The 23665-nt window shown below is 41.4% G+C and overlaps 1 protein-coding gene across 1 annotated transcript; it reads right to left on the bottom strand.

Annotated features, from left to right (window-relative positions):
• Window positions 1–15748: 15748 nt before the first annotated feature.
• Window positions 15749–17983, bottom strand: LOC108719098 (E3 ubiquitin-protein ligase TRIM39-like). Its single transcript, XM_018267721.2, has one exon. The coding sequence runs from the start codon at window positions 17796–17798 to the stop codon at window positions 16224–16226; it is 1575 nt and encodes a 524-aa protein (XP_018123210.1). The 5' UTR covers window positions 17799–17983; the 3' UTR covers window positions 15749–16223.
• Window positions 17984–23665: the final 5682 nt, after the last annotated feature.

The following is a 23665-nucleotide window of genomic DNA, read 5'->3' as shown; positions in this document are numbered from 1 at the left end:
AAAAAGTTGTTCCCAGTGGTTTTATACCTATGGCATGCATCATCATCTCTCTTGCCCATTACTTTAGGTTTTAGGGGAGTGGTATATAGCTGATGGAAGCCTATCTATCATGGTATAGTAATAGCTACAGTGGGCAGGGTGACAGAAATTCATCCCTGCAAACGGCTTTGCAATTGTTGGGTTTGGATGACTCCAAGCTGCATCTCAAGCTTATCCTGCAATATCAACAGGCAAAGAGAGATGTAGCAGCTACAGCAGCCAAAAGAAAGGCAGAAAGAGATGCAGTAGCAGCTGAAGAAAAACAGGTGGAACCCCAGCATCAACTGGAATTAGTAAAGCTCCAGCAACAAAACTCACACCCACAGTCATTGAAACCAAGGGTGGCACATCCTTTCCATATTTCCCATGACAAATTCCCTACCATGGAGAAGGATGGAGATATGGACACCTTCCTGTGTGGTTTTGAGGGGACTTGTAGATACTACCAACTGCCCTGGGAACAATGGGCAAAATACCTCACCCCAAGCCCTGGAAGCCTTTAAGGATTTACCACCAGAGCTCGATGGAGACTATGATGCCATCAGTATAATCTCACTCCAGAAACATATAGGAAATGGTTCTGTACCCTACAAAAAGGCCCTGCTGATCGCTATACAGATATCACAAATAGTTTGAAAACTAGCTATGGGTCTCTGGAATGGGTGTTACCACAGTTAAAGATTTGGCTGATTTAATGGTTGAAGATCAGTTTTTGCATATATACCCCATGGCAGTATGGCAGTTTGTTATGGACTGGGAGACCAAAATAGCAGAACAAGTTGCCAGGCTGCAAAGCATCTTTACCAAGCTCCAAGGAGCAACCAGAGGAACCACACATAGCAATCCACAGTCTAGTAAGAATTTATCTTTCGGGGGTTGTTGCTACTGTGGGGCAGAAGGGTACCCGCAGATGTTTTACTGCAACCAGATGGGCCATGTGAGGGCTGACTGCCCACTAAAGCGAGAACCCACTTTATCTGGACAGCCTGTTGTAATGCTTGTGCCTGGTAAGCCTGAGAATATACACCATCATATGCAGTCTGTGATTGTGGGCGACAAAGTGACTCAGGGACTAAGAGACTTTAATTTGTCTCTGGTGCATCCAGAAATGATAAACACTGGGGACATTATTCCTGGAAATACTTTGTGCATAAAAATACCTGTGGCAAAAGTTTTCCTGGATTGGGAAAGGTCTAAGGGAAGTGGGTGTAACCAATGAAATTCCTGTAAATGTATTGGGGAATGATTTGGTTTACATGTTAACTGCTTTTGTGCCCTATGACCAGGTCTCCCTAGGTCCAGCCATGCTAGAGTAAGGCCTCCCACCTCAACTGGTAACTGTAAAAATTCAAATGCAACAATGTAACTGGGAGTCAGGAGCCAGAGTCAATCAGTGCCTGAACCAGTGTTGTCCTAAAGTAGGGATAAGAAGCAGTGGGACACCAGGGGCCCACCCAAAAACCTTAGACCAGGGCCCCACCAAAGAACCATAGACCAGGGCCCCACTCTCAGTACTATTATTATTTCTCTCCTCACACAACCTCTATTCTCCTAGTCTCTATTCTTTACATACTGTAATCTATTATTCCATCTATTTAGCCTCTTTGTTCTCAAAGAAATAGGAAATGGCCATGAAATAGGCCAACTATTTAGCAGCACAAGGGCCCACTGACACCTGGGCCCAGGAGTTTTCCTGGTATCCCGGTGGGCCAGTCCGACACTGATAAGAAGGGAGAGGGGGAGAAGAAGTTTCCCTAGCGCAGTCCAGTAGTGTATCAAAGTCTGTAAGGATGACTAAGTGTAGTACCTTCAAGCTGTTAATCCTGGTGGGCACCCCCGCCACAGGTGTGTCGAATCAAAGTTGCAAATGGTTCACACAGGAAGTCAGCCGACACGCAGAGCTTGCTGCAAAGTGCTTTTATTCACAACATGTTTCGGGCTAAGTAGCCCTTTATCAAGTGTTATAGACAGGCATACAAAGTGTATACATTTATAGTGTGGCAAGGAAGTGAGGTCATCGCCTAGGTAGGCGGGTTAGTTTTCACAATTAACATAAGTGTTCATCAAGTGCAGGTGTAGAGAGTACATGTATGTATATTCACAACAGCATACATACTAATTTATGCATAATTTCAATGTCCATAGTTGATTTATGCATAGTTTCAATGTCCATAATAGTGTTACAAAATAATTCAAAAGTCCATCGTATCTCTGAAAAAAGCCTAAAAAGGCAAAAATAACCTTGGAACTGCCCCCTATTTGGGGCCTACCACTGAAACTTAATAAAGTAAGAAAACCTTAGTCTTACCCTTAATCCTATATCTGGATTCTACGTATAATTCACTATTTCTTGCTTGTATATATTGGATACCCAACAATATCATTATCTGTAGAGGAAGAGAATAGAGTATTAGTCATACCCATTATGGAAAACAATTTTTAACCAAGAAAACATTTTATGCTCCAGATATCATTTAACCCTTTGGGTTGCATTGTATCTAATTTTTTTATCCAGAAAGCTTCTCGCTGTAGTCTGAATTTCTGTATATCACCTCCTCTTTGTAGTGGTTGCATTGTTTCTAGCACTGTCCATTTTAACTGAGTGAGATTATGGTTTGCTAGATTAAAGTGCCTTGAGACTGTGGTATCTGTCGATGTTCCCTTTTTAAAGTTCCGTATGCTGCCTCTATGTTCTTTGATCCTTGTTTTTATCGGTCTCCCAGTCTGTCCTACGTATCCCATCCCGCAGGGGCATTTTAGTAAATAGACAACATTACTTGTATCACATGTGGCAAAGTGTCTAACTTTTATTGGGGTACCCCTGTGTGGGGTGATGTAATACTTCCCCTTTAATTATAGAAGAGCAGCAGATGCAGTTAAGGCATGCAAATGTACCTTTTTGTGGTTTACCCAGGAACCTTTGTGCACCTTTTTTAACAGGGTTGACCTCTGGCTGACACAGGATGTCCCGCAGGCTTTTCCCTTTAGTATAACTAAACAGTGGAGGTTTTATAAGGACATTTCTAAGGCTTTTGTCTTGTAATAGTATAGGCCAATATCTATGTACTATACGTTCAATCCCTTTGCTGTTTTCATTGTATTGGCTCACAAAAGGGAGACACCTCTGCTCGTTTTTAGTCTTGTAGGTAAGTAAATTTTCTCTGGGCATCCTTTGAACCTCTTTGGCACATGTCTCTATCAATTTTGGTTTGTACCCTCTTTTAATGAATCGCTCTTTTAGGGTATTAGATGCCACTGTGTAGTCTACCTCTCGTGTGGAGATTCTCCGTGCTCTAATAAATTGGCCTTTCGGAATGGCCCTGATTATATTGGGTGTGTGATAGCTAGAGGCATGTAAAATATTATTTTTGTCAGTGCTTTTCCGGTACAGGTTTGTGTTTATTTGCCCATTCTCAATTGTTATGGTGACATCCAAAAAATTAATTTTATGTGCCCCTATTTCTGTGGTAAATTTAATCGTAGGGTGGGCTTGGTTTGCAGTTCGCACCATATCCTCAAACCCAGATAGCGGTCCATCCCATATCACCAATATATCATCCACAAACCTATAATATCCAACTAAGTGTTGGATATATGGTTCAATTAGAAATAGTTGTTTTTCTAATCTGTGGACGAAAATATTGGCGAATGAAGGAGCGACCGCCGCACCCATTGATGTCCCCTGCTTCTGCCAGTAAAATTCACCTGCAAATCGGAAATAGTTTTTTTCCAGACAATATTGAGACAATCCACCAAAAAATATATTAATTGGTGTGGAAGATTTGTGTCCAGTAGGGCATCCTCTACATAGCGAATTCCTTCATCTTGGGGGATGGAGGTATACAGACTTTGGATGTCAATACTGCATAATATTACATTCGATTTAAGTTCCTTTATTTCCCCTAGTCTGCGTAATAGATCTGTGGTGTCTTTAAGACATGTATTAATATCCATAACACATGGTTGTAGAAAACTATCTACAAACTTTGCCAGTGGTTCCAACACTGACCCGATTCCCGATACAATTGGCCTCCCTGGGGGGTTGGAGAGGGATTTGTGGATTTTTGGGAGCAGGTAGAGTACTGGGGTGCGGGGATGATCTCTAATTAGAAATTCTTTTACATGGTTAGGTATGACCCCATTTTCTTGTGCTTGTACTACCACTAATTCAATTTCTTTCATGATCATTTTTAAAGGGTCCCCACTAATTTTTTCATAGTGCCCTGGGGTAGTCAGCTGTGAAATTGCCTCTGCCATATATTTATTTTTATCCATCACAACAATTCCCCCTCCTTTATCGGCTTTCCTTATAACAATTGAGTCATTGGACCTGAGGTTTCGCAGTGCCAGTTTTTCTTTAAACGTAAGATTTGTTTTCTTTGAATCATCAGTATGTTTGTCCCACAGTTGTTTAACTTCGTGTGTGACTATTTTCTCAAAGGCTTGCAATGACTCATTATTGTTATCTGGAACAAAGGTACTTTTATTTTTGAACCGACACATTTTATCAGATGTAGAAAGATCCCTACTATCTGTGACTGATGCAAAATGAGTTTTGAGTTTAATATCCCTTAAGAATTTCTGAAAGGAAATATCCCAGTTTGCAAATTCAGAATCATAAATCGGTACAAACCCCAACCCCTTATTTAGGACAGTCAATTCAGCCGGGCTAATCGTGTAAGAAAGAAAGAGGTCAAAGTTCGAACGCGACGCAAGAGATTACCAGGAAGGCCGTGTATACACGTGGCGTGAGGAGCGGAAGACACAGCGCAGCCATCGTACACTAAACGCTGAGTTCCAGACGCAGCCAGATCCTACCCAAGCACCAGGAGGGGAGTACAGACGTTACAGAGACCGGCCTAGAAGGTTCTACAGTCGCTCACAGAATCGCACATACAGACCTCGCACATACAGCCCGTCTAGCAGTGAGGATTTCTCAAGCTCCACATCACAGTCAGTGCCTTTTTTAGGAACAGCAGCCGCTTCCCAACCGACTACAAGCGACGCAAAGACAGGACTCGTCAGGGATCAATACCCAAAGAGAGACCGCAAGAAGACGAGGTAAATAACCTTGTAGTTAACCTCTCCTCTTACACGATTAGCCCGGCTGAATTGACTGTCCTAAATAAGGGGTTGGGGTTTGTACCGATTTATGATTCTGAATTTGCAAACTGGGATATTTCCTTTCAGAAATTCTTAAGGGATATTAAACTCAAAACTCATTTTGCATCAGTCACAGATAGTAGGGATCTTTCTACATCTGATAAAATGTGTCGGTTCAAAAATAAAAGTACCTTTGTTCCAGATAACAATAATGAGTCATTGCAAGCCTTTGAGAAAATAGTCACACACGAAGTTAAACAACTGTGGGACAAACATACTGATGATTCAAAGAAAACAAATCTTACGTTTAAAGAAAAACTGGCACTGCGAAACCTCAGGTCCAATGACTCAATTGTTATAAGGAAAGCCGATAAAGGAGGGGGAATTGTTGTGATGGATAAAAATAAATATATGGCAGAGGCAATTTCACAGCTGACTACCCCAGGGCACTATGAAAAAATTAGTGGGGACCCTTTAAAAATGATCATGAAAGAAATTGAATTAGTGGTAGTACAAGCACAAGAAAATGGGGTCATACCTAACCATGTAAAAGAATTTCTAATTAGAGATCATCCCCGCACCCCAGTACTCTACCTGCTCCCAAAAATCCACAAATCCCTCTCCAACCCCCCAGGGAGGCCAATTGTATCGGGAATCGGGTCAGTGTTGGAACCACTGGCAAAGTTTGTAGATAGTTTTCTACAACCATGTGTTATGGATATTAATACATGTCTTAAAGACACCACAGATCTATTACGCAGACTAGGGGAAATAAAGGAACTTAAATCGAATGTAATATTATGCAGTATTGACATCCAAAGTCTGTATACCTCCATCCCCCAAGATGAAGGAATTCGCTATGTAGAGGATGCCCTACTGGACACAAATCTTCCACACCAATTAATATATTTTTTGGTGGATTGTCTCAATATTGTCTGGAAAAAAAACTATTTCCGATTTGCAGGTGAATTTTACTGGCAGAAGCAGGGGACATCAATGGGTGCGGCGGTCGCTCCTTCATTCGCCAATATTTTCGTCCACAGATTAGAAAAACAACTATTTCTAATTGAACCATATATCCAACACTTAGTTGGATATTATAGGTTTGTGGATGATATATTGGTGATATGGGATGGACCGCTATCTGGGTTTGAGGATATGGTGCGAACTGCAAACCAAGCCCACCCTACGATTAAATTTACCACAGAAATAGGGGCACATAAAATTAATTTTTTGGATGTCACCATAACAATTGAGAATGGGCAAATAAACACAAACCTGTACCGGAAAAGCACTGACAAAAATAATATTTTACATGCCTCTAGCTATCACACACCCAATATAATCAGGGCCATTCCGAAAGGCCAATTTATTAGAGCACGGAGAATCTCCACACGAGAGGTAGACTACACAGTGGCATCTAATACCCTAAAAGAGCGATTCATTAAAAGAGGGTACAAACCAAAATTGATAGAGACATGTGCCAAAGAGGTTCAAAGGATGCCCAGAGAAAATTTACTTACCTACAAGACTAAAAACGAGCAGAGGTGTCTCCCTTTTGTGAGCCAATACAATGAAAACAGCAAAGGGATTGAACGTATAGTACATAGATATTGGCCTATACTATTACAAGACAAAAGCCTTAGAAATGTCCTTATAAAACCTCCACTGTTTAGTTATACTAAAGGGAAAAGCCTGCGGGACATCCTGTGTCAGCCAGAGGTCAACCCTGTTAAAAAAGGTGCACAAAGGTTCCTGGGTAAACCACAAAAAGGTACATTTGCATGCCTTAACTGCATCTGCTGCTCTTCTATAATTAAAGGGGAAGTATTACATCACCCCACACAGGGTACCCCAATAAAAGTTAGACACTTTGCCACATGTGATACAAGTAATGTTGTCTATTTACTAAAATGCCCCTGCGGGATGGGATACGTAGGACAGACTGGGAGACCGATAAAAACAAGGATCAAAGAACATAGAGGCAGCATACGGAACTTTAAAAAGGGAACATCGACAGATACCACAGTCTCAAGGCACTTTAATCTAGCAAACCATAATCTCACTCAGTTAAAATGGACAGTGCTAGAAACAATGCAACCACTACAAAGAGGAGGTGATATACAGAAATTCAGACTACAGCGAGAAGCTTTCTGGATAAAAAAATTAGATACAATGCAACCCAAAGGGTTAAATGATAGCTGGAGCATAAAATGTTTTCTTGGTTAAAAATTGTTTTCCATAATGGGTATGACTAATACTCTATTCTCTTCCTCTACAGATAATGATATTGTTGGGTATCCAATATATACAAGCAAGAAATAGTGAATTATACGTAGAATCCAGATATAGGATTAAGGGTAAGACTAAGGTTTTCTTACTTTATTAAGTTTCAGTGGTAGGCCCCAAATAGGGGGCAGTTCCAAGGTTATTTTTGCCTTTTTAGGCTTTTTTCAGAGATACGATGGACTTTTGAATTATTTTGTAACACTATTATGGACATTGAAACTATGCATAAATCAACTATGGACATTGAAATTATGCATAAATTAGTATGTATGCTGTTGTGAATATACATACATGTACTCTCTACACCTGCACTTGATGAACACTTATGTTAATTGTGAAAACTAACCCGCCTACCTAGGCGATGACCTCACTTCCTTGCCACACTATAAATGTATACACTTTGTATGCCTGTCTATAACACTTGATAAAGGGCTACTTAGCCCGAAACATGTTGTGAATAAAAGCACTTTGCAGCAAGCTCTGCGTGTCGGCTGACTTCCTGTGTGAACCATTTGCAACTTTGAGTCCAGTAGTGTACCTGCATTTAGGGATTTCCAGTGTGTGATCCCTGATCCTGTACCCAAACTGCTTGAGGTCTTAATTGAGGATCAGCAGCTATGCCAAGCTCAGGAGTCAGTGCAGAAGCATGGTGGACAGGTGATGAGGACTCAGAGTAGGGTCCTAGTGGATAGTGCCACTCAGACTGCAGAGAGTGATGGTAGTGGTGGGGCACATATAACCCCCATGCCAGAACCAGTATAGAGGGGGAAGCAAGTGGTCACTACTAAGGAGGGAAGGCTGACAGTACCAGGAGTTGCTCCCAAGTCAGATAGCAACAAAGTAGTTTTCCCAGAAGTCCAGGATATTAGTGATGAGCCTAGTGGTTTATGCAAACCAATGAATAAGCAAGTCAGTGGAGACCAGTCTAGGCCCATGGAATAGGGATTATAAACAGGCAGGAGAACCTCTCAGTGAACCAGGTGGGAGGTAGAGGCCAGATGCCTGGGGAAGCAGTGGCAGAGTGTGGCCTACTTTTCAAATCTGCACTCCATTCACAGATAATGAGGATAGAGGAGTAGACAATGGAAAGTGTACCCACTTTATGCCACTCCAGTTCCTGGGTTGTACAGATATAACCTTCAAGAAGCGAGACTTTAGGCCTGGGAGGTAGCCGAATCCCTCATACTGTACAATGTGAATGGATATTTTGGTAATTACCAGGCTATGGTTATGGATTTATGTTTTTATCATGGCAATGCTGAGTGACCTGTCAGTCAATCTCCCCTTGCTCACTATTAAAGGTGGAGGTGTCATGCCACAGGCATGTAATAGTTTATAAAACAGGCTAAGGTATCATAAAAAACATTTCTTTACCTAAATCAGACACATAACAGGCCTCACTTTACTAAGGTCTGGAATCAGCCATGTGAAATGGGGTCATAGCCCGGGCTGATAACTGACGGATGAGAGCCATTCAATGTGGAGGGGGGGAAGCCCAAAGAGGGAGACCTTAAAGTTCACAGCAAGGCCCCAAACACGACAAGGGTTAGTACTCTGTAAATCACATGTGAATATCTGGGCAGGGGCAGGTCACACAGTATTGATGTTTAGTATCTATGGAATCTGTGAGAGAATTAATAACCAATTAATATAATATAATTTCTCTCCTATGTTCCAATAAGGAGTTATGGTCATTATATTCCTGGATCAGTTCCTACTCACAGGAGCTCATAAACAGCTTAATATGTGCCCCGCTAGGCCCTTACATTCCTGATGGAAAGGGAAGTGTTAGCTCTTCTGACTAAGAATTGGGTTTACCTTTTCCCCTTGCCTCCAGGTCCAGCAATTGATTTTCCCTTTTTATTTTACACTTGTTTATAATTGTATTATTAATGTATGTGTCTTTTTGTAACATCTTTGGTTAATGTGCATTGTTATACCTTTTATAATATTAAATATATAACTTAATAAATTGGTCTTTGGTGCTCGTAATGGACCTAATCTGAAATCTAATCTGAGTGTAACTGTGAGCCTTAACCCTCTGCATGCTGAATGGAAATGCTAGTCTGTCTATATGCTAGTTAACAATTTAAGTGTTGGTAGGAAGTGTGTGTTTCAATTACATTAACCCTTTCTGAGTACCTGGTTTCTCTCAATGCCAGTGTGAAGTTTGAGAGTAGTGTGAGCAAGTTTGTGTGAGTTTTGTGGGTGTTGATTGGTGTGTGGGGTGGTTGCAACTCCAAAAAATTTTTTTGCAAGGTGGCTCAGTAGAGGCTTCTTATGCCACCAGGGGCTCTGAGCCAATGAGACAAGTTGAGAAACTCACCTCAGGCAGCAGAGCCCCACAAATTTTGCCACCCTTGGTAACTTTAAGAGCCAAATTTGCTGTTGGAATTTTTTTTCCACTTCTAGTGCAGAGATAGTTCTGTAGCACATCTCTGTCAATTATGGCCCCCTTGAACCTCTCTGATGCAAAAAGGTGAGCTCAGAGGGGCCCCAGCAGTAAGGTGCCTCAGATGGTGGAGAAGCCAGGATCACCCCTGTATGCCACTGTCGCATACACACTCCCTAGAGAGCCAAAGTGCCACCTCTGACAGTTATAGGCTCTTGAGCATTAGTGCTTCTCTCACTGACAGTTGGAATCTCTCCCTGTATCTTATAGTAATGCTGGTGATGTGGAGATTTAACCAGAACCCATCAAGAGAAATACACTGATGTACCTATAAGAGAAAACTATATTGACAACATGTAAGTGGAGAAATGTGGAATATACACTTCTGATGTATAAGGATTTATAGCCTTTCCACTATTACTAAATAAGGGGATCCATATCTCAAAGAATCCTGTGTCCAAAAATACTCATCAAAAAGGAAACAAAATATACTTAATCTATAACTTAAATACAGTAACCTGTCCTTGTGTGTCTTCATCCTCCACATGTCCCTTACTATGTGCCAACTGGATGGTTACAATAATCAACTTGCAATATCTAAGGTCATATTCAGTACTAATTAACTGAATGAACTGGCATTCGGACTTTAATAAGTAACCCTCCTGAAGTCCCCCAATGTGCCCGAAGGAGTTAAAAGTTATAAACAAAAGATTTAATAAACCATATTACATATCCACATGAACCTGATAAATTAGTGCTGACTGGCTAATCCCCTGTAGCTATTTGCACAGCTAAAACCACAGAGGGGCATATTTATGAGAGAGTGAAGTTAGAGATCACCATAGTCCACTAGAGTGAAATTCCACCACTCTCCATTCATTTCTATGGGATTTTCAAAGTCCAATTGATCAAAATGTGAACTTTTACTTCAACCCATTGATAAATACTTGTAACCCTTTTGACACCCTTTTGTCAGTGTTACACTCCATGTGTGGCAGTTACCTGATGGTACAGGACAGGTGGCCCCACTAGGAACAAAATAATAATGCCCACACGGTATTGGTTAAACTGAATAACCAGGGCTGGAACTAGGGGTAGGCAGAGTAGGCACGTGCCTAGGGCGCAAAGCTGGAGGGGTGCCAGGCATGTACCTTCTCTGCCTCTGCTATCCCCTAGTCCGGTCCCTGCTCAGGCTGACGCATGCGCACTCGTATTTTTCGCGCATACACACTTGTCTTTTCGCGCATGCACACTCGCGTATTGGGCGCTTTGCCGGGCCAGGCTGCCTAGGGCGCCTTCCTGCGTTGGCCCGGCCCTGTGAATAACTCTTTATCTAAAATAAACACCAACTAGTACAAATAGCACTCCTAAACAGGTTGTAATAGGGGGCCTCACTATCTAACTCACTTGCTCTATCTGCCTAACTAAAAGAAGGCAAAGTCCTTTAATGTTCTTCAACAAAACAGTATCTGTATCTTCAAGCACTTATTTAGGGTACTGTCCCTTTAAACAGGATACTCACTCAAAATCCTCTTTGGATACTTTTCAGTTTCTCTTCAGGTGAGTCCAGCACAGTCAGTCATACAGTGAGATTACCAGCCCCTTTGGATGCTCAGATAGGAATCTCCTGCTGGTTGTTCCTCCAGTCTGGATTCCTCTCACACTCACTGTCTCTCCAGGCACAGTATGTGGCTTCCCTGTGCCAGTCTGATCCAAATGAATGTGGTGCAGCCTCTCAGTTCTCTGGTCTCTCTCTCTGTCCACCATGCGGCTCTCTATGCCAGGCTTTTCTCTTCATCTGTGACTTCCTCTTCCTGCCAGCCACTCACTAGCTGCTGTGTCACTTCCTGTTGCACTGAGATCACTGAATAGCTGGTTGCTAGGTAACAGTTTACAGTATACAGACACAGGCTCTGGGCTTCATCTCTTACAGGGAGAAGTGAAATGGTTTTGCAAAAATTCCCTACATACTCTTTCACAAAATCCCACAGAAATGAATGGAGAGCATTAGAATTGCACTCTAGTGGACTGTGGTGATCTCTAACTTCACTTTTTAATAAATATGCTCCAGAGAGTTACAAAGATGGCTGTTGTTATCTTCAAAAGGTTAAAACTTATAGAATGTCATTTGACGTTCTCCTGTAACGTACTTGTTTTTTTTTTATGAGAAAAACTTCCACAAAACTTGTGATTTTCATAAAAAAAAACAACAGTTATTCTGAGAACCTTGTCTCTAAATCTTTTTTTAACTAACCCTTAGCATAACACTCTACATTTCCATCTTAGTTTTTTGTGGTGACTTTTACAATAAGCATCCGCTTATCCTTTCACCAAGTACCCTGGTCTCGGCTCGGCTTCACCAGTAGTGTGACCACCGTTGGGCTTTGGGAGGGGCCCTCAGCTTACTTGGGTGCCACCTGGACTTAACGAGAGGTGCAAGGCGAGATGTTCTGGCTGGCGAAGGGGCACGGCTGTTTAGCAGAGTCTTTAGGCCGAAGGTCACGGTACAAAGGTCAAGGCAAGCGGATGGTCAGACAGGCCAGGTAGAGGCAGGCGAATAACAGAAACGTCAGGCAGGCAAGGGTCAAAACCGGGTATCAATCAGGCAGATGGGATCAGGCAAAGAGTGGACAAAGTTCAGGCTGGGTCAATATTCAGAGTTCAGAGTAGTCAGTATACAGGCAGGGTCAAACACGGATTAACAACAGGATCAAGGTTCAAGAACAGAAAGCACAAGGCTAAGGAGCACCAGGATAACAATCCTATCACGGGCAAATGACAACACAGTGAAATACCCCTTTAATACTTTCAAATTTCGCGCCTTTGCGCGCTGACGTCATCGCGCCAGCACGCATGCGCCATAAAACACGTAAGTGTGCGCCGCGCGCACACTAAGGGGAAGGATGCGCACGGGAATAGGCGCGGCGGGCGTCCCCGCCGCACCACTGGACCACCAGGGTGAGTTACACTCCTTACAATTTGACTTACAGAATCTTGAGACATATCTAGGGCAACTCTTTTAACTGTGTATCTATGAGTCTGTTTAAATATACAAGAGAATTCTGGGGCATTGATATCTGTAACTGTAACAGAACTTCTCTCTGGGAGGGGGGTCAGCAAGCTTGTAAATAAATTAATCCATGAGTTGATCCATTTCTTGTGTTTAACCCTGCTAAGCAGAATCCTTGAGTTTCATTAAAGGTAGCTGTTAGACTTGATACAATTCAGGTTTTTTGAGTTATGTTTCACTAAAAAAACACATTTTTAGAGATTTATTATGCCCTGAAGCTGCTAAAAGTCCAAGTCCAAAAATTCCATCTAAAACCTATCACATAATTCATGAAAAAGTCAATGGCAGAGGTCCCTTTAACCATTTGAAGATGTTTTTTGCCTTCACGATTTTCAGGTATTTTACTCTAGTTTTTGCTTGAAAACTCAATATATTCAAGGCATTTGAGTTTTTTAAGCCTATTAACTTGACCAATTTGAGATATTTGAGTTTTTTAACGATTGCATTCAATCGAGTTTTTTACATTCGGATCTTTTCATAAATAAGCAAACATTTGAGTTTGTTTAAATTGTGAGTTTATTCGAAGTAGAGAAAGCCTCACAAACCTCACATATTTGATTGTGCCCCTGAATGTTGCGAAATTGTTATAGTTCAAAATCTGTACCTGGATCACTGAGCTGCGAGACAGAAATATTAAACTTTAAACGGTAAAAAATAAAAGATGGAAAGTAATAAAAAAAAGTTTATTTCTGGGGAACAATCTGAAAATAACTGAACTAAAAAAAAGTGTTTGGAAGGAGAACAACCCCAACAAGAGAAATTAAATGCTCATGTGACTGCCCCTAGTGTCATCATATACACATAACATCATGTGCCAGCACTATTGAAAAGCAATACATTACATTTTGTGACTGCATGTGTAGGACAATCCATGGCAAAATCAGTGCTGAGAACCATGCCTGCACATACATTATTAAACTGTTGATGAATGGCATTTTTTTGTACTCAATTTATCATCTTCACATGTAATAATCTTTTGTATGGCTCCCAATCAGATATGCGTCCTGGCTTTGCTGTTTGCCAAGTAAACATTTACAGCCTCCATCAGTGCATTCAAAATATCTGTAGAAATAAGTCAAATCAACTGTACTTGCTGTGTTTTTTCTTGAAAACATTTCACCAGTCATCCAACTGGCTTTCTCCATTCAGAATAAGTTGTGAAACATCTTCAAGAAAAACACAGCTCAGTTGATTTGACTTATTTCTACAGATAAACCATGACCTGGATGAATGAGAATCTTCACAAACATAGTACATTCAAAACATTCAGGTAGCCCACCATCTGATGACGATTAATGTTTTTAAGGCACCTGTTGTTTTCTCCAGTCCTTTTTCATTCCAGGTTGATGATTTTATCTATAGATGGACTTTTACCCATAGTCATTGGGATCTTCCTCTGTATTTTGGTCATTTCTACATGGAACAACATTTCCTACTGCAACTCTATAAGATGGCCATTCATCATGGATCAACTTGAACAACTTCTTATCATTGCCACATGTGGCTTCTTCACCTCATGGACAGCAACAGCCTCATGGACTGATTACAAACTAATATTCTGAGTGACTGCTGGGGATGTTCAACAGTTTTGTAGCAGTTTTCTCCAATATTGTTTTTAATATGCTCAAACTTATTGAATATAAAAATAACATTAGAATCATAAAAACTTGCAATATTGATGAGACTCACACACATGAAGGAATATACTTAATAAGCTGCTACTTAATGATAAAATGATGTTTTGTACAATACGCTTTGGGGATATACAGAAGCAGATGCCAGGGTTGGAGATGATCCAATTTGTATAAGATTTGGCTGTTTTAATAAGATTTTTAGAAAATCAGCTCACCTGGTTTTTATGGATCCTATGCGGTATGTTTGCCATTTGGCTCAAATCTCAAGAAAAATGGAAATCTGGGTTTTTAAGATAATGGGATAAATGGTATCAAATCAATTTTCTTTTTGAGGTGGGTCAGTGAACTCACACTCCTCTATTGTATACACTGAAGAAAAGAACTGATTTAACACATTTGCCTTTTCTGTATCTGTTACAACCATACTGGTACCATTATTTAATGGAGCAACACTCTCAACCTGCATCTTTTTACTATTAATATATTTAAAAAACTTTTAAGTATAAAATGCTGTTTTACAACATTTATTACAGTGTTTATATTAATTAAATGCAGCTTCTGTTCCCACAGGCTTGTAGTTATTAAATGCCTTTCTCTTCTTTCCTATTAACTTCTTTACTTCTATATTAAGCCACACAGGATGATTCTTAGAGCTTCTACATTTACTTCTTAAGTGATTGAGAACAGTAAAGATGAAATATAATTTTAAATGACAACCATTTCTGTTGCTTACTTTTAGCAGAAAACATAGTGCCCCAATCTGTGCTCTAAAGAGCAGACATCAAGGCACTAAAATTAGCTTTTTGTTAGAGTTTTTGTTGCCCCAGTATATATTTGTTTTTTGCACCAGACATTAAAAGATATAACATTATGGTCACTATTACCCAGGGGTTCAATGACTTGCACATTTGCTATAAGTTCTGGCTCATTTGAGATCACTAGATCCAGAATAACATTTTTTCTGGTTGGCTCCTCAACAACCTGTGCCATAAATTGTCATGTAACAGTTTATAAACTTGTTCCCATTAACTGATCTGGCAGTACTGTTGCTCCAGTCAATATCTGGCTAATTCCCCCATTATCATTACTTTACCTTAACTAGCAGCCTTTTCTATTTGCATCAGGAGCTTCGTCTCCTCCTCGTCACTTACATTAGGGGGTCTATAGCGACTCCTATTAGATTTAAATCCTGCCTAACAAACAGACACACCCCTCCTCCTTTTCTATTGCCTCTGTCCCTCGAAAACAAAGTATAGCCAAGTAATGACCCCTGTTTGTTCAACTAATTTATTGTTCTGCTCTAGAGTGATTTGCCCTCAAGTAGCACTATACAAATAAAAATATACATACAGTACATCTATAAAAATACCCGATTTTCTCAAGACAATAGGAATTTTGTGTTTCAAGAAAACAGGACAAATGGCAGAATATCAGTTCTCTTATTATTTATGTTTTGTGTCAGATATGAATATTCCATTATCTGCTATTTTTAGTAGGTGATAAGGTCATAAGGTTATTTTATTAATATTTAAAGCTATAGATATTTCCTAAAATGGTGCAATGGTAACATATTTGGTGATTCAGGAGAGATTGGCCAACATAAATAAGGCTCCTGTGATTCCTTTCTTTTTTCTGTCATCACATGGCAATAGATAGCTCTTACAATAGGTTTCTCTGCTCTGAGGTAGGCAGTGCCCTAAATAATTCTCATACAGGAATTTTGATCCCACCCTACACAGAATGCAGCATGAAGGGGCTCAGTGAATGTGGCAGTGAAGGTGTGTAAGTGTCTGATTGGCTCACTCAGCTCATAAAAGGACAGACGTCCGGCCTCATAGTCCAATGAGATCCTGATTCTCCTGCAGGAAGGGACGTGGGGTAACTGTGTGAATTTACTGTCATGTCTCACTGAATATTTATTATTCCATCTGCGCAAACACCAGGACTTGTTATTCTCCCCAATCCAGGACTGATCCCCTCTCCTCTCTATACTGGGATAGGCCACCCCTACCCTCCAGCTCCCTGATTCACTGACCTCCACTTCCCAGTAATGTCGCCCTGAGGGGAAACTCCTGCTGCTTAAGGTCTGAGGATATTTCTGAAATCTCTCTGGGGATTGTGGGTGACACTGGTCTGTGAGTGAGTAGGAAGCAGATTTCCTGTCCCCTGATACAGATACAAGATTCCCAGCCGTGTTTATATCCAGTAACAGGTCTGTAGCCTCCTGCCCATAGATCCACCTTCCCTTTACCCCAGTCACAATGGCAGCTAAGCCTGTGAGTAATGTCTCTGAGATCAGATCCACATCCAGATCCCCTACAGCAGGGACCTTTATATCATGTCTCTCTCTGCCCCCCTCATTATCTGCAGCTCCATGTGATTCCCGTTCCTGTAGGACAGTGAGTGGATCTGCCATGTTGCACAGCTCCTCAATGTGACGGATCTTCCTGGACAGCTCGTCCTTCTTTATTTCCAGCTGCTCCATCAGATCAGTGAGTTGAAGGTAAAGCTTCTCTTTCTGGCTGGAGATGTCACTCAGGAGTCGCTTCTCTAGGGCTTCCAGCTGTTCCCTGATGTCTCTAAACAGGGCAGTGACTCTCTCCGACTCACCAGCTGCTTTTTCTGCCACTTCTCTCCTGCGCTCCTGCAGTCTCTGGGCTCCTCTCTCAGTCTTCTCTCTCTCTGGGCTCAATTTCTCCAGAACTTTCCTCAGTTTCTCTTTCTTCTTCTCAGAGGCTTCGCTCAGCAGCTCCACCCTGTGGCCCCTGTGCTCTCCAGCCAGACAGCAGGACACACAGACACAGACAGACTCCTCACAGCAGTAATACTCCAGAACCTTGTGATGTACAGAACATTTTCTCCCCATAAAGGAGTCGGTGGGTTGGGTCAGTACATGTTCTGCTGACTTGCTGTGGACCCTCAGGTGGGTATCACACAGAGAAGCCTCACACAGGAGACAGGATTTAGCAGCAGGTACAGGAGAGAGGACACAGTAGGTGCAGAAGATCCCAGTCTCCCCCGGCTCTGTCTCAGTTGGAAGGAATCTCTCTGCTATGTTACCCAGAGTTCTGTTCCTGTGCAGGGCAGGGCGCTCCTGATACTCTGCTCTACATTCAGGGCAGGAATAAGCCCCAGATCCCTCCTGGATGTCCCATGTTGTCCCAATACAGACCCGGCAGAAGTTATGGCCACACGGCAGGGATACAGGATCAGTATAAATGTTCAGGCAGATGGAGCAGCTCAGCTCGTCTCTCAGATCAGCAGCCGCCATCACTGAAATCAGGTGCACAAAACAAAACTGAAAGTTCCTCTCTCTCTCTCTCTATAACCAGCACAACTTGTTTTTTCTCCCCCTCTCACATAGGGTGGGGCAAGTGTATTCTTTGGACTTTGACTTCAACTTAACCCTTAAATTGCCATTAATTGCCTAGAGCAGGGCTGGAGCAAGCTGATAAGGCACCATAGGTGCTCGGTTTGCTACCCCTGCCCCTCCCCCTTGTAATCTTGCTTGCGTGCATGCGCATGCACGCTCGCGAAAGCACGCAGGCACGAGTGCGCATGTGCAATAGGGAAACTAAGGAAAGGGAGGGGCAGAGTCATGACGAGGGGACGGAGTGACGAGGAGAGTGACAAGGGTAGTGAAGGAGGAAGGAGAGGAGCAGGGGAGCGAACACGGACTAGGGGTAGGTACTTGAACAGGCACCTGCCCAGCTCCCCCATAGCTTTGCACCCTAGGCAGGTGCCTCTTCTGCCTACCCCTAGTTCCAGCCCTGGCCTAGAGAGTTTAAGTGGTAGCTCTGCCCATTTATAGTATCCATCAGCATTAGCTTTGGGTATAAGGGGACATTTATATTCCCTGATCTCTATCTCATTTGTAGGATGGATCTCTGTTTATTATAAAGGGAGCTGTGCTACTGGTGCTATATAAACAAATAAAAACTATAGTTTGGCTCCTGAAAGCAACAGGTTCCTATAACTAATAAGAGAGAAATATGTTAGTGGGGATAATAAACTGGCAGTTGTGCTAGTCTGTACCAGTCATGATCTGTCCATCTCTTGTATGTCTGTATGTGTATGTACAAGTCAAGGAATAAAAACCTCCAGAGAGCTTGTCGTGTTTCTTTAGAGCACCATTTTTATACATGAGAAATTTCTCACTATGTTTCCCATTCAAAAATCCTTCCTCAGGTGTGTCTACTTGAAGACATAACAGGAAAAAAAAAGTACACATAAAAACCAGGTGTAGCCAGGTAGATACAAGTCAACTCTTATTTATAAAAGCAGACCTATCAGGTTAATGACCTATAAGCAATGCTCAATGCACATTCATATTTTGAAGTTTAGTTTTATAGTTTTAGTTTAGTTTAAAATTTCAATTTATGTACTTTGTACTTTTTATCACATAATAGTATTTCTCAGAAAAACACAATTTAAGCTCAATACATCTAACAAACTTTAAAAAGTCAATATTCCAAGCGAGGACGTCAATGGTATTGATAGGGATAATTCCTGATACCTCATTTTGTACATATTAGTGATGTGTGGGCCGACCCGATACCTGCGGGACCCACAAGTTTACCCGCGGGTCGGGCGGGTTCGGGTCGACCTCGTATTGCTCCGCGTGGGTGGTGGGCCTTAAAATGCCGGCTTCCGACTTCCGGTTTTATGGTCTTGCGTCTGCTCGCCCCGCCCCTTTTGTGACGTCATCGGTGGGGCGGCTGGTCTATAAAAGGACCCCGGAAGCACGGGCGCGGGTTGGAGCAGGACGGGTTAGGGTCGGTTTCGGGTCAGGAAAACCCTGACCCACATATCTCTCATCTACTATTAGTTCCTATAAGGACAGATTAATGACCAGATCGTTTACCTTCTTTTCCATTTGTGGCACTGATCCTAATGTCTGCTAAACTGTCACTGCCTGAGAATACTTAGGGATTGGCGTTGTCCTGCATTTCCACCTATATCCCCTGGTGATGTAATAGAACACTGTTGCTGTTTGTGTGAAACTAGAAAATCTTAATACAGTGCAGCCCCAATCAACACAAGAAGGAGATCAATAACCGTACAGTCCAGTCTAATGCAAATATTCCAAGAGCTCTTATTTCCCCAGGTAGAGCTACCTTTCCCAAATTGACTCTCCCTTTGGAAACTTAGCAGCCACTCCACATAACAGGTATATATATATATATTTCTGGCTGGGGGGGGGGGCATAAAAGAGGGGGAATGGAACAACACATTTTTGGCCATGGCTACTTTTCATGACACACCCTTTAGACATTTTACAATGTGTTTTCACTGAATTTTCAGGAAATCCAAACCATAGCATTAGAGGCAACATTTGCACAGAGACAATGTCATATATAAATACCCCAGAGCTCACAGTAAGATGGCACAGTGACAACTCCAAAACTCATAGTATGATGGCACAGAGACTATTAAATGTATAAATACCCTAGAACTGGCAACAAGATAGCACAGTGACAACTCCATGTATAAATACCCCAGACTCATGGAAGGATGGCACAGAGGGATATCATAGTGGCCATTTCATTTATAAATACTGCAGAACTCATAGTAGAGTGGCACAGAGACTAGTTCATATATAAATTCCCCAGAACTCATAGCAGGAAGCAACAGAGGGATAGTATAGTGGCGATTTCATATATAAATACCCCTGAACTCATAGTAGGATGGCACAGAGACAATTTAATGTATAAATACCCCCAGAACTCACATCACGATGGCAAAGTGAGAATTCCATGTATAAATCTTCCCAGAACTCATAGAAAGATGGCACAGAGGGATTGTGCAGTGGCAATTTCATATATAAATAGCCCAGAACTCATAGTAGGATGGCACAGAGGCTATTCCATGAATACATACCCCCAGAACTCATAGCACAGTGGCAGTTCTATGAATAAGTACCACATCAGGATGGTATAGTAGCAATTCCAAGCATAAATACCCCAAAACTCATAACAGGATGGCACAACTGCAAGTTTTTCTACTAAAAGTAAGGAAAGGGTTAAACACCCGAGGCAGTATAACAATTGCAATTTGTTGGTGCAGCCCCCTTCTGACAGCGGATGGCTTGTGCTGCCCCTAACTGGTGGATCCTCGGCCACCAATTTTTTTTATTTTTTGCAAATCTTTGTTTATTGATTTTCAAGATAAACAAGGGAGGGGTACAGAAAGAAAAAAGGGGGGGAAGGAAAGTAAGAATGTGTTGAGCAAAATTATTAACACATTTCAGGGTAAATAATGAGTTATATCTATGCATACATCACTTAGATCTAGTTCCAATTAACATAAAAATAACGAGAGAATGTAGTCATTCAAATATACATAAAATTATAATGTGAGTAGTGATGGGCGAATTTATTCGCCAGGCGCGAATTTCGAAAAAACGGACGCCGGCGTCAAAAACGGGCGCCGGCGTCAAAAACCCGGCGCCGTTTCGAATTTTTCGCCATTTCGCGAATTTTTCGGCGAATCGAAATGGCACAAATTCGCCCATCACTAAGGGGCCGATTCACTAACTTCGAGTGAAGGATTCGAATGAAAAATACTTCGAATTTCGAAGTATTTTTTGGGTACTTCGACCATCGAATGGGCTACTTCGACCTTCGACTACGACCTTCGACTTCGATTCGAACGATTCGAACGAAAAATCGTTCGACTATTCGACCATTCGATAGTCGAAGTACTTTCCCTTTAAAAAAAACTTCGACCCCCTACTTCGGCAGATAAAACCTACCGAAGTCAATGTTAGCCTATGGGGAAGGTCCCCATAGGCTTGCTAAACATTTTTTGATCGAAGGATTTTCCTTCGATCGTTGGATTAAAATCCTTCGAATCGTTCGATTCGAAGGATTTAATCGTTTGATCGAACGAATAATCCTTCGATCGATCGAACGAACGTTTAGCGCTAAATCCTTCGACTTCGATATTCGAAGTTGAAGGATTTCAATTCGAGGGTCGAATTTCGAAGTATTTTTTACTTCGAAATTCGACCCTTAGTGAATCTGCCCCTAAATGTGAGTAATAACATAAGTTATATGCTGAAAACCTAACCTTACATATTTCTTTCTGTCTGGTTAGCGACCTTCAGTTTGTTCTCCCAAGATATGATATCCAGGGTTCCCATATCTGTTTGTATTGATCGAAACTCCTCCAGTTTCCTTGTTTCATCTACTAAGTTTAGCCATTCTACGAATGAAGGGGAAATTGGTGATTTCCATTTTTTTGGTATTAATGCCAGCGCCGCTTGAAACAAGAATCGGGAGAGTTTATCAGTTAACCAGGTTTTGTTTTGTGTATCTATACCGAACAGGAATGTCTAGGTGGAGCAGATTAAACCCCGTCATTGTGTTGACTGCTACACATATGGACTCCCAAAAACAGGTAATGTTGGGGCAGGAGAACCAAATATGTTTGAATGAACCCGGTTCAGAGTTGCGTCTCCAGCATAGCTTAGAAGTATTTGGGAAGAGTCTATGTAATTTCACCGGAACATAGTACCATCTGGTCACAAGTTTATAAAGCATTTCTCGAACTCTAATTGCTCTAGAGGATTTGTGAAGTTGTATCAAGATTCTCCTTCTCATTGGCAATGATAGTTCAATATCTAAATCTTTTTCCCAAGCGTCAAAGTAATTAGGATGATTCAGTATTTTCCCCTGTTGCAACATCTTATATACTAGTGATAGTGGTCTAGATGGGAGTTTATTAGTCTCTAAGATATTTTCCCACATTGTGGGCTGGTCATCAACTGAATGTATTTTTAAAGAGTCCAAAAAGTAGTGAAGTTGATTATAGCACCAATAATCTCTAGGGTGCTTTTTCCCAGATTTTCTGTATAAGGGCTAGGGAAACAATCGTATTGTTTTTATAGAAATCTACTAACTTGGTTTCTCTATTTCTAAATGAGCTCCATCTTTCAAATGCTTTAGGATCTAGGCTAGGGGGAAAGTCTTGGTTGAGTGAAAGGGGTTGTTGTTTGGGAAGTTGAGACATAAGGTTGAGAGAACCTCTATGTCTAAACCAAATTTCCAGTGTCGCCGATATAGTAGGATGGGATAATAGGACTTTGGGTATGTTGATATGTCGAGCCCATAAGGTATTACAAAGGGGAATGGTTGTCGTAGCTTGCTCAATATCTTTCCAAGACTTTGAATTATCTTTTAGATACCAATGGAGAGTTCTAATCAAGTGGACAGAGACATAATATAAGTACGAGTCTGGAAGTGCAAGTCCTCCCTTATCTTTCGGGAGTGTAAGAGTCTCATATTTGATTCTAGGAGTTTTATTTTCCTATATAAAGTTAGTAAATAGCCCCCGCACTTTAAAAAATTATTTAGGTATTTTAATTGGTAGGGTTTGTAGGAAATAAAGAATCTGTGGCATAATGGACATTTTAATAGCCTGTATTTTACCAAACCACGTGAGTCCCAGTGTTTTCCAAGAATTTATCTGTTTGGTCAGTTTACCTAATAGAGGCGGGAAATTGACCTGGTATAATGAGGAGAGGTCTGGGGTAATCTGAATTCCTAGGTATTTTATGCCAACGGTTGGCCAGTGAAAGGGGAAGTTATGTTCAATAGTTGTCCTGCTGGATCTAGTCAAATTAATATTAAGAGCTTCTGATTCTGGCCGTAGGTTCAGAGTAGAGAGCCAATATTCTATTGATTGTAATCACATTTATACCGAAGCCTCTTAGGGTATAGTATAAAAACTCCCATGAAATCCTATCAAACGCCTTTTCCGCGTCTGTTGTAAGGATCATGGAAGGGATGTTTTTCATTTTGGCATAGTGGATTAGAGAGAACCAGTAAACCCCCGATTCTCTAAAGAATCGTTAATGAAAGAATGGTAACAACAGTGAGGCAGCAAAATGCGATGGGTGCTGATTCACTCGGCATCCCCAGGCAGCAACTGGCGACGCTAATTTGTGGGGATGTAGAGTGAATCTGTGCCTATTGCTTGTTATTACCTATCTGCTATTAGAATTCTTAAATTTTGAGTTTATTGGTAGTAAAGTGTTACTGAAAAATTTCTTTATAAACAACATTTTTTGTGAAAATGTTCTCCTGTCCTTGAATGAGTTCTCCCTGGTGAGCTGTACTTAAAATCTTGACTTTA

Source organism: Xenopus laevis, chromosome 1L (assembly GCF_017654675.1).
Source record: "Xenopus laevis strain J_2021 chromosome 1L, Xenopus_laevis_v10.1, whole genome shotgun sequence".
Taxonomy (NCBI): domain Eukaryota; kingdom Metazoa; phylum Chordata; class Amphibia; order Anura; family Pipidae; genus Xenopus; species Xenopus laevis.
This window is presented reverse-complemented; position numbering and strand designations above follow the sequence as displayed.